Raw genomic sequence first — 16007 nt, 5'->3', positions numbered from 1 at the left:
CTGTATTCCCACCGTCATTGATTCAGGCAGTGGGTGGGCAGACTTGGATAAGAGAAGCCTAGTCTGTTTGGGGGGATATCTTCTTAAATTGCTTGAACCCTGAGAGAAGTGTCCCGTGTTCTCTTGTCCTTTCAGCGCACTGGGAGGCTCCTCAGCTCTTCATATTCCAGCTTTTCCAGGAGGAGGCTGTCTCATTGACTATGTTCCTCAAGTATGCCACCTGCTCACCAACAAGGTAAAAGCAAGGCCCCGCCCCCGCTTTGTGGGGCTCTTTTCTCCCGTGTAGCACCGAGCCAGCATCGTCAAGCAGGCACCAGCCTCTTCACCCCATCTTCTTCGTTTCAACCTCCTTTTAACATTGGCCTTTCCTACTTTGATTACAGTTCATTAGTTGCGCTCCCTATGTCTTTTATTTTTTTTAAGTTTATAAGCAAATTATGTCACTTTTTCCCTTTCTCTTTTCTATTAATTTAAGGTGTACAAAACAATGTAATAGACATTTCACCCCTCACAAAGTGATAACCTCCCCCCCCAATCTACTACCCCTCTGACATCGTAGATAGCTGTTACAGTTCCATTGACTATTCCCTATGCTGTTCTCCATATCCCATGACTATATACATATATAAAATTATAGTTGACATACAGCATTACTCAGCTTCGGCTTCAGGTATACAGTGCAGTGGTCAGGCATCTCTCCCTATTTCTTTGCCCTCCTTCTTCCTTTTCTAAGGATTCTGACCTCCTGTTCCAGTCTTATCTTCATCTTTTAAGTTTGTATCTCCTCCTTCTAGACTTTCCTTTATGCCCTAATTATTTGCTAAACCTTACACCTTCTTATGGCTTAAAATTTTTGAACTTCATTTTCTAATTACCGTGTCTGTGTGTGTGTGTGTGTGTGTGTGTGTGTGTGTGTGTGTGTCTAGTAGTAACATTAGGGTGATTCTATAGAGCTGCCTTCATCTCTTGCTGATTTTCGGTACCTTACTTTTTAATAGTTCTTGATTCTCTGTGTCATGTCTAGGAGCAGTTTGCCAGAGCCCTGCTCCTAGAGGCAGGGTTTCCAGGTCAGCTGGTCTTATAGCCAGGCACATCAGATTATCTGAAGCTTCCCCTCAGCTGCATTACTGAGCCATTACACTGGCAAGGAGCTCACTGAGTTTGCATTAATGGTTGTCAGATATTTCTAAACAGTATGTCCAGCCAGTGTGTTTAGCTAAAGACTGGAGATATTAATCCACAAGCAACACTGACTTTCGTCTCCCACGTGGACTGACTCAATTTGCTTTATTTCCAGAGTGCTGTTTTCTTTGATCCTTGACTTGTTCACATTGGCTTAGAAAATAAATCTCTGTCTGTCTCTTTAATTCAAAAGATAGCTCATCTCTACATAGAAATATCTTACAAGTGCAATAATGTTTCAAAGGCTTCAGTATTGTGTTTTAAATGTCAGAGAAACGAAAATCTGGCAGCTCTGCAATCTGTGGGCTTGGCAGAGATTCTAGGGTATTTAACTTCGTGGAGTGGTTGTTTCTCATTGGACCAAACGCCCCCAGCCTCCGCCCTCCTACCAAACTGATCAGAGGACAGAATTCGTATTTACATTGTGGGACTTTGCACTGCCTTCAAATCTGTGCTCTAGTATTATAGAAAAAAATGCAAATTTGGTTTTCCAGAACCAAGAAGAAAAGCCTTTTTAAGGCTCTCCAATTGAGATTAATTTCTAGTCATACATTGTCCTAAAAAATATTATTAATACTATTTTCCCCAGAAACATAAGAATCAGTTCGTTTTTCTTATCTGGTTCCCTTTCATTAATTTCACTTGTCTTTTAAAATTAATGTTCTTCTGCATACTACAAACGAGGACAGTATGCCTGCTTTTAGAAACAATCTCGTCAAATGAATTTCCATAATTACATTGGAATCTATCTTTATAGCCAGTTTTGTTGTGGGTTTCTGTTAAAATGATTTTCTGTTTTTAAAATCAAGTACACAGAACTGTTTTCATCCACTTTTTAAACAAAGCCACTTAAGCAAACTTATCATCTGTTTTTCTTTTCCCAAAATAACATTTCTGATCCTGCATTAAGCCTGCAAAATAAGCACTGTTTTTATAAATTGACATAAAGCCTATTATAGAAATAGAATTGTTTTACTTTTAAAGGGTGCAATGTGACTATCAGTACCAATTGTGTCAAAGTTATTTCAAGTACTTTATCTCGAGTTTTTGTTAGCCCTGGAAACTCGTGGCTATAGCCAGTATAAACAATTTGGGGGTCTCTTTCTTCTACTGTTTCTTGCAGCCAGTACAAGGACATCATGAGGAATGTATTTTTGTGTTAGAAGCTGATGGGTAAATGATGGACTTTCAGATGCCTAGCTTACTGAGTTCACAACTTTGTATAGAAACTTTCATTTGGTGATAACAAGGAAATATGAAAAGGCAAAATAAACTCTCCTATTGCAACACTCCCTATTCTGAATATTAGGAATTTAAAAAGAAAGAATTAAGCATTGTCCTGCCTTTCCAATAGGAGCTGTGGTTCTGGATAAACCCAAATAGCCCTATTTGATAAGAGGAAGGTCTTTTTTACGGAGAATTCCAGCTGATAAATGCAGAAGGAATGATATCATTCAAAAATCACTGTTTTTTAGACCCTAATGAAATAATTAATTCAGACAAAGATCTCCAACAGATACTAAAACCATGAGGTGAAAGGTGGGTGGGGAACTAGATCTTCAAACACTTCGATCTCGGATTTCCCACTATGCAAAGGGGAAACATCTATTTCCAGTGGAGTGGTCTGGCTGCCATCACCATAACTGAAGGTCAAACCCAGTATCACCTATGAAGTTTTCTTGCCAAAAATATTTAACCTGAATCTAATCACAGCTTTAGCTCTGACTTCCAATTCATAGGGAATACGGAGGGTAGTGGAAAAAGGAAAGAAACAATCAGAGCATCTAGACTGTAGAACATTCTACAAGATAAGTAGCCTGCTATGTTTGAAAAGTCAGTGTCATGTGTACGTGCTCAGGCACACACATAGACACACAGACACACACCCCAGGAAGTACTATTATTCTAGATTAAGACTTTCTAGATTAAATTGCCTGATCCCTGATTATATCCTGCTTTAAAAAAAAAAAAAGTGTTTCGGGGACAACTGGGAAATTTTGAAAAAGGACGGGACTGGATGAATTCAGAGAATGATTGCTAAGTTTGTTGGGTGTGATAATGATACGGTGGTTGCACGGGAAAACGTCCTATGTTTTGGAGATGCATGCTGATGTATTTAGGATAAACCATCACGATGTCTCTAATTTCCTTTCCTTTGAAATGTTTCAGTAAGATTGATTGATAGAGTGATAGATAGGTAGATGGCGAGATGAAGCAACTAGACAAAATATTCAGTTGTTGAATATTGGTAGTGGGAATAGGGGTGTTCATTTTACTATTCTTTCTACTCTGAATCTTTGAAATTTTTCATAATAAAGCATTTAAAAATTTCCTACTCCGCTTCTCAGCTTTGGGTTCCTATTCCAGGTGCAGTATGTGATTCAAGGATATCACAAAAGAAGAGAGTACATTGCTGCTTTCCTCAGTCACTTTGGCACGTAAGTTCCCTGCTTAAACCGTCTGCCAACAGTGCCCTCACTTCCTGCTGACCCTAATGGGAAGGCTTGATTAAGAAAATAGCACTTAGTTCTTAGGTATGGTACCTTTTCCCTGCCATTTTGATCCTTCTACTATGTTGCTTACACTAAAGCTCCCAGGAAGCCATTTTTTTTAGCATTCTTTAGCAAACAATAAAATCCCTGTCTCCCTGGAGCAGCAGTATGCCCAGCCCCAAACACAGCAGTTTGCACAGCACTGTCACCTCCCTCAGCTCACAGTCATCATGAGGTCAACCAGGCAGGCATTAGTGACACATTTTACTGAAGAAAGCCCTGAAACTTGGAGAAGTTCAGTAACCTGACAGAAGTCACACTCCTAAAAGCAGTAAGAGCCAGGGTGGGAACCCAGCACCCAGGTCTCAGGACTCAGGTCTCCTGACAGGAACCCCACTCCAGACAGTGCCACACAGATTTGGGAAGGAAACCTAGCATTAGACCCAAAAGCGATGACTGCCCGCTGGGATTAGGAGCTGGAAGAAGGCACCTCGAGGGAAAAGGTAGCGTGGCACTGCAGTGGTAGGGTGGCGTCTCCTTGCCCTCTCCTTCGGTTGCCAATGGCTGTGCTGCTCTGTAGCTCTGTTTCCTTACGTGATGGCACCGGCCTCACCACGCTTCTACTCAGGAGAAGCTCAGTGGGAAAAGGAATGCGTTTTTCTCACAGGCTGCTTTAAAGGTCGACCATTCTACCCAGTTGAGACTAAGCACTAACGGTTTTAGTTGTCTGGTTGTGTCCCACCTTGTTTTTGAGAAGGCTTATGAATACCTGAAGATAGATACAGTAGCACAAAATTAAAATTTTTAAAAAGTAAACGAAGAAATTGGGACAAAAGGAAAGTGGGAATGGGAAAGAGAAGATGGAATAACAAATAAGATTGGCCATTCCCTGGGATATAATTTTACAAACTGGCATTATAAGCAAAATTTCTGACTCCTCAAAACAATTTCAGGAAATTTTCTCATTATCCATAGTGGAATTTTTCATGCCTCCGAAATAGAACTGTCAATAGCTAAACAGTATGAGTATCTCTCACAAGTGTTGAATACTTAAGATTTTTTTTCAGCTTTACTTATGAACATTTTGAGAAAATACTTGCGATACAAACAAGTGGTTAATAAATGTCCTCTGATTTTTGACTGAGTATCTTTAGTGTAATTGAAAATGAGTAGCCAGCATAGTGACCTCTGAAGTAGGATGCAGACACCCTGGGTGCCCCCCCTCACTCCATTGATGTGCAAAATAAATGTGAAAATTGCATTTACATTTGTTTGAAAAATATCAGTTCTTTTTAATGTACATTTTATGTATGTTTTATTGTGCATTTAATACAGTAATATAGTAGTACTTATATACAACTATTAAATTATATACAAATACTGCTATATTATGGGACCATATGCATGATGAAAAGGATTCTGCACTTGTTTTTGCTTATGGGGTGCAGAATCTAAAAAGTTCAGATACCAGTGTTGTAACATATTGAGTTAATTATAAATTCATGGAAAGAAATATAAACTGGTGAATACACTTTTTGACTTAAGTCAGAAAATCTGAATGATAGATAGTCTTGGAGCAAATCACTTAGCCTTCAGTGTCTTCGTTCCTGTACCTTTACAGTGGGCGCAGCTCTTCTCTCTACTTAAACTGGGCGGCCATCAGTATTAACAGTCTGACTGGCCTGACTCCACCAGGGAGAAGGCACCTGTAGGGATGGCAAAGGCCTTGTACGGGGGACAGAGAACATTCATCCTGTCCTCAGTGTCCTGCAGTCAGTGTTGTCACATTACGGTGACGTTCCCCAAGCACTCAGCTCTTGAGGGCATGGGGGAGGGGAGCCTGGCAGAATCCTGCACAGGCCCTTCAGCCGTCAGGAGCTGTTTGCGCTGGACACATGAGGTGTGCCTCTCCCATCCAAACCCAGTGTCCACCCAGCTGACGTTTCATTTTGTCTCGCATCCAGTGAGGAGGACAGGGGTGCACAAGTGAAAGGATTCCAAGTACTTTGGGAGAAAATCATCTACCACCCTAAACTTAGTGACACTGTTATTGCTCATGACTGTGGAGTGCCTGCTTGCATGAAGGTGAGACGTAGCCATCACTGTTCACACAGCAGTTTCATTGCTGACCCAAGCTCTTCATTTGCCTTTTTACTCATAACTAGTAACTGGCATTTACATAGAATTTCATGGTTTATCTTGTTTGTTTCACACAGCCCTGTAATGAAGTTTGAAATGTTATTACATCTGTTTTACAGATGAGGAAACTGAGGCTCCAAAGGTTAAGTGATTTGCCTAAGGTCGTAGGAGATAGTAAATGGCAAAGCTGTAACTTCAGCCTAGATGCTGTCATTCCAAATCCACTTCCTTCCTGTGGTAACACTCGCTTACCTTAAACACATCTTGGATTCAATAACCCTGACTTTGTGAATATATTCTTTACTCGGTTCCGGCTCTTTTCTACCTTATTTTTATGAGTTTTTTTGTTTGTGTGTGTGTGTTTGTATTACTTAGAGGTGTCGTGGAATATGATGCCGAAGGCTTTACAAAACTCACTCTGCTGCTGATGTGGAAAGATTTTTGTTTTCTTGTACACAGTGAGTATACTTTTGCTATTAGTATGTCAGCGTACATTTGAAAATGTGCTAAACTACATGTAACAAGGAGTACGAGAACCTTGGCGTCCTGACTTTGTTTCTTTCATGTCAGTATATCTACTGCACGGTTTTAAAGAGCAAGCATCTCTAGACCAGTGCTTCTCAAGCAGGTGTAATTTTCCCCTCAGGGGATGTTTGGCAATGTCTGGAGACATGATTGTCATGATTTGGGGTCTGGGGGAGCAGGGCAGATTGTTGTTGCAATTGACGTTTCGTGGACAGAGGTCAGGGGTGTTGCTAGACATCCTACAATGAACAGGACAGCCCTCCCAACAGCAACAATCATAGCATGCAAAATGTCAACAGTGCTGAACTTAGGAAGCCCTACCCTAGACAGATGTCTGTTTGAAATTATCTTTTGAGTATCGGGTCTCAGAACTTTCAGGATTACTCAAAACACAGTTGCTTTGATCATTTGGTTGTCATCCTTATTAAGGGAAAAGTCTACAACTTTGGTAATATATATCTGAAGGTGAGATAATGTTTTAATGTATTCCCAGTGTCCCTTTTCAGTTTTATGCCACAAAGTACATGTATTTAAATGTTGTGTTACATGAATCAGTCAGTAAACTTTGGTCTGGCTTTCTCTTGATTAATAATGTAGAGTCTCGTTTGTTTATTTCTTTGTTATTTAAGAACCAGTGACCCATGGTGCCTGGTTCAAGTTGCAAGTTAACCAAGACCTTTATTCTCTGGTAATTTGGTATGCAAAATGCCCAGCCTTCAAGATAAAGGCAAAGAGTTCCAGCTCTCCCAGGTTGAGTTAAAGAAAAGCAATGGGTTTGGGTTGACTTACTTGGTAGCTAGAACTACCCCAGACCTTGATAAACTATTCTAGGAAGCAAAGCTTTGGCCTATTTAGCCAAACCATCACATAGTGTAGATACTGACTTGAGATTTTTCTTCCCCAGCAGATTGACCTTTTTGGCTGTGATTTGCTTAGGCTAAAATAGTTGTTAGTTTTTCTTACCTGATTTCATACCAACAGATGGTGAAGAAACGCAAAAATATCCGTAGTGGCAGAGGGAAGAAAGCCTCTGATTAAAACTACCATAATCCACATAGAGATAACTGAGAATTGGCTCTACTTGTACGGAATTGTTTCGCCCTGCCTTTGAGGTATTTCCCAAGGATAGTCGCCTTGTCACGCAGTGCTTTGTACTGAGCTCCGACTCTATAGCTAGTATACATTGGGATCATCTTTTCAAATGCATCTGAAAAATGTAAGCATATTGATTTGTATTAATAATGTGCACAGATAAACAGAGAGTTGGAGAGGTAACGATTTTAATCTTGGGTGTGCCTCCAACTAATCACATGACCTTGTTCAAATCACTGGGACAAGCTTCCCTCTACTTTAGTTTCCTCATATGTACACTGGGGGTGTGCTTGTTAAACTATGTGGAGACACTGGCATATGAAGCTTAACCTACAATACAGGGCCAGGTGGAAGGAAGCCTCACGGTCAAGGCCTCGTGGCAATCTCCTCTTTGTTCACCATCCTCTATGGCCCTACAGGTACTTCCAGCCACCACTTTTGATTCTGACTGTATGTGCAACTGCTTTGGTTTTCTATTCTGAGTCAGAATTCCCTTGTGAGCTCTCACTTTCTATTTGCCGTTTCTACTTCACCCCACCATCTGATCCCAGTGATTCTCTGTCTAGCGTGTTAACCTGACCCCAGGCTCTCATTGCGTCTTGGTTTGTCCTTCATGACCCTGGACAGTTGCCTGGGTGACTAGTCTGCTATGATTCCCTCAGTCCAGCTCAGCAAAGAGGCATCTGCACCCTTCCTTGAATGCTGATGGCAACAGTCAGAGGCCACCCAGAGTGGCTGTGGGAGAGCAACACAGAGGAAAGGACACACAGAAAGACAGTTGCGAACATTAAATTAGATGAAGGCTTCAACTAGTTTCTTTATCCCAAAGTGGCATGAAATGGCAACTCTTTCCTGAAACTTACTTTGGTCCCTAGCTATGGTTCTACTTTCAAAAAACCTGACATCATATTTTATCAGATATAAGGGGGGAAAATGCCTATTCTAGGCATTACTCATTCTGTGTTTTTTACACGCAGCTCAATGGTAGCTAGCAAGATGGGAGAAAGAGCATTCACCTCTCGGCTCCTGCCAGCTCTCTTATCAGGGCCACCAGTGTTATAACAATTCTTGTTCCTTTGGAAGATCTGTTCCCATGGAATATTCTCTCCATGGTACCATGTGTCCAGTGTTTCTTACAGCTTTTTCTCCACTTTCCTATCTTTGCTTTTCCAAGTCACACATGCAAACTCGAGACCCAAAGTCATATTTTCACTTAGTATTGATTACCTTCTTCTGAAACAGAACTCCAAGGCACTCATTAGAACAGCACCGGGGACCTGGGGATTCATTTAGTTTACTTTTACCAAAGTGTTTCCTCAGGCTGTGATTCCTTTCCTCCCAGGCCGTTCACTTCTTGTCTCTTAGCGTCATGCCCACGCTGGGCTCTTCTGGCAAATAAGACCTCATCTGTGGATCGGGGGACTGTGATGCTGTTTCCTGCTCCGTCATTAACTCACAGCCTGTCTTTAAATAAATTATTTCTACCTTTTTGCTTCTTTTCCTAAATAAAGCTAGTCCTAAATTCAGGACTAGCTACATCAGAGTGAAGCTTGGTTAGATCATGTATTTTATTCAGTCATGCAGTTAAGCATCTGACACTTACCTTCCTTTGGAAGCATCTGCTTGCTTGGTTATAATACCCAAGGGACTGTGTGTTCCCTTTTTTTCCCATGAAGATTGGGATGTGAATATGGAGTGGCAGAGACTTAGTGATACATTACAGTGGATTATTTTGAGATCTCAAGAACGTGAAGAAGGAAGAAGGAAGTGCCTAGAGATGGAACTAGTCTTCTGTGGCTGGCTCCACTACTCCAGAGACCTGGCAGGACCCAATATTACATCCCGGCTCCCCACCCTCTGTGTTATGCCCAGGCCCAGAAAGGGGGCTGTCAGGACAGGGCAGGGCTGGCAATAATTCTGAGCATTCTGGGTGCCAGAGGAAAGAGGCCCTCCTTCTCTCTCTCGAGACAGATGGCTCTGACCTCAGACTGTCAGAGTGTGCGGAAGCAAGAATACCTTAGGCGGAAACGTTGTACATATTCTGGGATCTCTCAGGAGACACTGCAACTACCTGGCATCCTGGTGGCTCCAGGAGTGGGGACTGTGGCCATAATTCTGGCCATGGAGCTTTTTCATCTTGCTTTTCTTTACCCATTATCAATGTATCGTAAGACTTGGAACCACCGCAGGATTGGGGACTTGCTGCCCTCCAGAAACTGTTTTCAGGGAGATTTTTTGGCCATCATCTAAGAATTATTTGTAGTGGCTTTGTAGTAATTCTGTATTTGCCAGGTTGTTTTTACCTCTGGAGGTAGATGTTTTCTGTAAGCCGGCAGCTTTTCAGAGTGCTAGGTGATGAGACAACCAAATAGCAAAGCACAGAAGCCAGAACAAAAGCAACCACTGGGTAAAACATGGGCTCTTTTCATGGGTCCCCGTCAGATGCAGTATACAAGAGGAGGCAGCTGCCTAAGGCTACCGTACCCGGTTGCTGCTTAGAAGGGGAAGGTGCTGAGATCTGTGACTTCCAAGGCCAGTGACAGTCTGTGACTGTATGAGAAGTAGTCTTCCCATTACCTGTAAATTCTTGGTAAATGCCCCTTTTAGTCATCCAACCTGGACCACAGGCCATGTTTCCCCAGGAAAATACCTATTAGACTAAATCTAACCATTTTGGTTGTTCCATTTCATTTTTTTCTCTTCTCTGCCCCTAACCCAATTAATTTAACAGAGTCTGAGTTTACTGAGAACCTACTGTGTGCTCAGTACTATGTGCTAGGTCCCGGATATAAGAAAATAACTCAGGCTTTACCTTAAGACACTTAGAGAGGCACACAAGGTCTTGAACACTATAGCCCGTGGGCCAAATCCCACCCTCAGTGTGACCCTCGAGCTAAGGTGGTTTTTATGTTTTTAAAAGGTTATGAAGAGTACGCAACAGAGATGGTAAAGCCTAAAATATTTATTCTTTGACCCTTTACAAAAAAGGCTTGCCAACCCCTGGTCTAATTGGTGAGAAAAGAGATCAGATAAAGATGAAGTGCAGTAGTATGCATTTTTTAAAACAAATACTTTGTGAGCTTGCCTACTATTATATATGCAAGACACAAAGTGATATATGACAGAGAGAACTTTATTACGAGTATGATATATGAGAGACAGACCCTCCCTAATGGAGTCTAAAGACAGAGACAGACAATAAAGAAGTAAATTAACAAATATATAGACTTCAAGTGACAAATACCATAATGGAACAAAGCAGAAGGCTATGAAAGAGACTAAGGAGGGGAGTTATTGTTAGAATGGTCAGGGAAGACTGCTCGTAAGAGGTGACGTTTCAGCTGAGACCTTAATGAGCAGCTATTTAGAGAGTCCAGGGAGGCCATTCCAGGAAAGAAGTCAGCTCTGTAAAGAGCAGCTAAAGGCAGCAAAGAGTTTTGCATAGGCCAGTGTGGCTGGAGTGCCAATGAGCAAGGAGAGACTCATAAAATAAGGTTAGGAAGAAAGTTGGGGCCTCGCAGGCCACGTGTATCAGTTAGGATTAAGTAGTATGAACGCGTGAAAAACAATGGTTTAAAGCAAGATAGAAGTTTATTTCTCACTCGTGTATACAGGTAGGCAGTTCAGGGCTGGAATGATAGATCCAAAGGTCGCATAGGACCCGGGTTCCTTGAAGCTTTTTACTCTGCTATTCCTTCAGTGTGGCTTTCTTGCTCACAATCCAAGAAAGCTGTTGGAGCTCCAGCCATCCCATTCACCAGCTAAGTAACAGAGTAGAGAAAAGATGGGTACAAACCTTCTCATTTCCTTCTCATGTATCGCTTTCAATTACATCTCGTTGTTCCGGAACTTAGATCACACGGCCTCAGCATGTGAGCTATGGCAGGGTGGGAGGTGGAGTTCTTTAGCCTGGGCAGTAAACGCCCCACTAAAAATCGAACTTCTTTGAGTGAGAAAGAGAGAATGACTATTTAATAAGCAGCTACTAATCTCTTTCAAATCAAGGCAAGGAGTTTCGATTTTATCTAGGTTAAGGTCCCATCAGGAAACAAATGACATCACAGGTAACTAGGGAGAATTCACTGGAAGGACTGTGTTCTAAGGTGTGGACAGGCTTAAAGAAAACCAAAAGAGATGGTGAGCAGCAGGGAGTCATTACCTTCTTTCTCTAGGCCTGCGTGGGCAACAGGAGAGCATGGTTACCAAAAGCTGTAAAGAGCTGTAGCTGTAGCTGTAGGAGAGGGTTTCCTGGCAGCAGCTAGGGAGGGCCTTTGGTGGAGGAATGTAGCTACTGTTAACCTGCAGCTATGCAGGGGGAGCCTGTCTCCTTTCAGTTCTGTTGGGTTTGTTGGTAGGTACATATACATTTATAATTGTTACATCTTCCTGATGTATTGACCTTCTTATCATTATGGAATGTCCCTCTTTGTCTCCAGTAATATTACTTAAAGTCTATTTCATCTGGTGTTAATGTACCCATAACAGTTCTCTTATGTTTATTGTTTGTTTGGTATATCATTTTCCATCCTGCTGCTTTCAGACTTTGTTGTTGTTGTTTTTGGTGGGGTTTTTTCATTTTTGTTTTTTGGGGTTTTTTTTGTTTGTTTTGGGCTTTGGGGTTTTTATTTGGTCTTTAAAAAGTGTGTCTCTTGTAGACAGCATATGATTGGTTTTTGCTTTTATAGCCATTGTAATAATCTCCTGTTTTATGAGATAGTTTAATCCATTGACATTTAATGTAATTATTGGTATAATTGGATTTGGGTCTGCCATTTTGATATTTGTTTAATGTTTGTCTCATTCCTTTTTTGTTCCTCTTTTACTGCCTTTTGTGTCAGACAGATGTTTTTAATGGACTATTTTAATTCCTCTGTTGATATTTTTAACTACTTTTCTCTTATTATCTTAGTGGTTTGTTGTAGAAATTGCAATATGCATCTTTAACACAATCTACTTCAGATTAATAGTGACTTAATTCTGGTAAAATATAACAACTTTTCTCCTTTTCTTTCCCCTTCTTTGTGCTATTATTGTCATACATATTACTTATACATATGTTATAATGCAGTTGCTATTACTGCTACAAACAATCTTATATTTTCAAAATAAATTAAAAGAATAAAGGAAAAATATTCTCTTTGTGTTTTGCTCTGTCCATTATTTCTAGTGTGTCTTTACAGGTCTTTGGTTGCTCCGTTCCTCCATTTCATAGTTGTTACAGTGGATGCAGAGGGATATGGCAGGGTTGATTTGGTCTACTGGATGATGAGTTTCTTACTCTGATTTTTTTTTCCTTCATTTTAAATATTTAAAATTCACACAGATTTCTTGTCTTCTTTTAGTATTTGTCTTTATCTTTTCGTTCATTCATTCATTTGTTTTAAGCTTACATTAAGTCCAGAAAACAGGTATTTTTCACGAGAGCTCAGTTTCTGGTAAGACTTTATTTTTCTAGGCTAGAGGAAATTGACAACTGCAGACTAATTCTGCTAGTCATTTAAATAATTCTTTCCTCATAGGCCTGTAATCAAGACCAATTAAGTTAGAAATCGGGACAGCTTTTGAAATTTTAAGTAAAAATCAGAGGCTTCTTTCTGTTTGTTGCTGCAAGTGTGCCTTCTAAGCTCTGAGTTTCGTCAGGCTATATGATGACTAGTATAACCACAGACCTTGTTGGCTTCCATGTAGCTGCCATTTACCCTCGAAGACAAAGCTGTCACAGTAGCTGCCACTGGGTTCCTGAGCACGGTGGTGTGGCTGCATCTCCTTGCCACAGTAACAACGACCCATAAGATGTTTAGCAGCAACAAACGAGGTGGCTACGAAGTAATTCAGTTACGCTAAAACTGTGACGTTTCTCAAAACTTGCTTACTTTGGGGATACAAATCACATTTTTATATCAATAGATTTGAAGCAGAAGTCACAATTGGCAAAGTCATTAAAACTAGGAACCGTAATATTATATATTAAAATTCATTTCAAACCAAGTCTATAAAAAGTGTAATACTATTTTAGAATGAATATGTTTACCTCAGGTCAGGCACATACAAAGTTCTGTAGTTTAATTTTGTTATTTCTAGTAGTAATAAAAGCAGCAGGAACTAAAATTGATTATGAACAAAAAGTGAAAAACCAATCAGTTCTCTGTGCTGTTCAAAATGATAAAAGAATATGGAAAAATATAAAATCTACATTCTAAATGCCTTTTTGCTTTGGTTGTGAGAACTATTGAGTCCTTTAGCTACTTTAAACATCTTGGTTAATTTTTATCCTGGACTTCCTTGGACGTGGTGTCCATCCTTTGATCACACACACACACACACACACACACACACACACACACACACAGTCACACCCTTCTCACAGTTTACAGCTCACATAGCTCCAGCCCTTCAGCAGTTACTGTCGCTGTTGGGGTTCCCATTGAAACTTGGGTTTTATCTTTACAGTCTGCATCCAGAAAGTCTTTTTTGGTCATTTCTGACACTGATTTGAGAATTTATTTCATTAATCTTCATTGGGAATATGGTCTTCATTCTGATACGTTGGATTTACGTGGCACCTTTTTAATCACCTTCCAGGACTTCTTGTGAGGAAGGAGATTGAAGATCAGATGCACATTACCATCTGATGACACCCCCCCCCCCCCCGTACTTTCTGTATGATTCTTTTCAGCTGTAATTACTGGGTTAAAGTAATTGCTAAAGTGAGTTTATCTGATCAAAGCAAGGTCATGAAAACTCAGTGATTTTAACTTAAAAGCTTATGCAGCTGCTTTGAAATTAATAAATTGTAACCCAAGAAGGCATCTAATTCAATGAAAGAAAGTAACTTTATAATATTGATCCTGTTCAATATAACCTTTTCTTAGAATTAATTTTGAGGTATTATTGACCTTGATGAAACATAGGCATTATTTTGGTGTAAAACTGTTGCTATTGTTGAAGATAATAGAGTAATAACAGCTAACAGGTACTGAGTATATACCGTACTCCAGACACTGTTCTCAGTACTTTGCATATATATATTTGTGTTCTTTAATCCTCCAAGCATCCTTCTTAGTGTAGTTCCTAGGAGTGCCCCCATTTAACAAACAACAGAACTGTGGCTCAGAGAGAGTGAGTGTATTCACCGTGACAGAGTGAGGATTTCGGTCCCGGAACTGATTCCAGAGCCCACGTGCTCAACTGCATTACTGTGCCGCTTCAGATTGTGTTGGGCAGTATACCCCGTGTGTGATCCCTGTTGAAAGTCTTGGGAGCTTCCCAGAGAACCCGTAGGCCCCAGGAGCAAACGTAGCGGGTCATGGTCCAGCCGTGCGCTTGGAGCTATGCGTACACTGTCTCATCTCTCAGGAACGTGAGTGGACATCTCACCAAAGACGTTACTGATGTGAAGGTGGTGAGGCACGAAGCTGGTGTCACTCAGCAGTGGTGACAATTTGTCCAGCTCTAGTCCCCTACCAAGTGGCACAAATATACTGTCACGAGTAGGGTTTCACTCTGTGGCCATAGAAAGAGCAAAACTGAGTGTCTTTAATTAAAGAATTAACCAGCTACTCATTATCAGAAACTGTATTTAACCTGTTTAGACATAGCGAATGTAGTCAATTATAATGGTTCATTATACAAAGTGCGTGCAAACCTACAAAGGCAAATACTGCCTGAGCCAAATAGGCGATGTAAATGTCTGTAGGAGAAGCCAGGTTCTCAGACAAGAGACAGTGGTAGGTCGGAACTCTGGTAAACTGCATCTCCTTCACTTGGTTTTGATTAAAAAAAAAAAAATGTACAATCCAAACGTCTGTGTGGGCTGGATCTATCCTGATGGCCTACGAATCTTTTTAAAAAAATAAACACTTTTTATTATAAAAATTTCAAACAAAAGTAGAAAAATATAATGAATCCCCATGCCCATCATCCGTATTGCAGTTTTATCTACCTTGTTTCATTGATCCCGCCCTCTTTTTTAATTTTAAAAAAAAATTTTCTGGAATATTTTGAAGCAAATGTGAAATATGATTTTACCTCTAAATACTTCAGTGTGTATCTCTAACAAATAAGGATTTTTTTTAAAAAAGATGTATTCAAAATAACATTATTACATCTATTTCTTCAATTAATCATCTAACACCCAATATTTGTTCAAATTTCCCTGTTTGTCTCAAAAAAATGTTTTATTTTACAGTTGGTTTGTTCAAATCAATATTCAAAGAAGTCAGGACCCATGAATCTTGAAAAATCTTTCTTTAGAAGAGAAGAGATGTTGGGCCCAAATAATGGATGTCGCCACTCATTTTCCTTCCCCGTAATTTAATTAAGAAATTATGGATTGAAATTTTTTCAAAAAATGAGCTCAGTAGGACAGGAGGGCTGTAAGAGTGTTTCAGGCAGAGAGCCGAGCGTAAACAAAGGCCCTGAGGGAAGCACTAGCGTGTTTGTGAGGAACAGTAAGTGGTTTAGGATTTCTCAAATATCTAGTGGATCCTGGGATGAGAGATCGAGCTAAAGAGGCAGTCGGAGCCCAGAACTCAGAGAGCACTATGTCCTAGGCTGACGAATATGGACTTTATCCTG

At 40.4% G+C, this 16007-nt stretch overlaps 1 protein-coding gene across 2 annotated transcripts in view; it reads left to right on the top strand.

The window, feature by feature from the left end:
- BABAM2 (BRISC and BRCA1 A complex member 2) overlaps positions 1–16007 on the top strand; it is a 375203-nt gene that overhangs the window by 298332 nt on the left and 60864 nt on the right. For both annotated transcript variants that reach the window (XM_081069729.1, XM_081069730.1), the window contains 3 exons: positions 136–235; positions 3550–3620; positions 6189–6271. In XM_081069729.1, the coding sequence (XP_080925855.1) occupies positions 136–235; positions 3550–3620; positions 6189–6271 (254 nt within the window). The remainder of the gene's footprint in view (positions 1–135; positions 236–3549; positions 3621–6188; positions 6272–16007) is intronic.

The sequence above is a fragment of the Rhinolophus hipposideros genome, assembly GCF_964194185.1.
Source record: "Rhinolophus hipposideros genome assembly, chromosome: 12".
Lineage (NCBI taxonomy): Eukaryota > Metazoa > Chordata > Mammalia > Chiroptera > Rhinolophidae > Rhinolophus > Rhinolophus hipposideros.
Note: the sequence above shows the minus strand (reverse complement) of the source record. Positions and strands in the feature narration are given on the sequence as shown.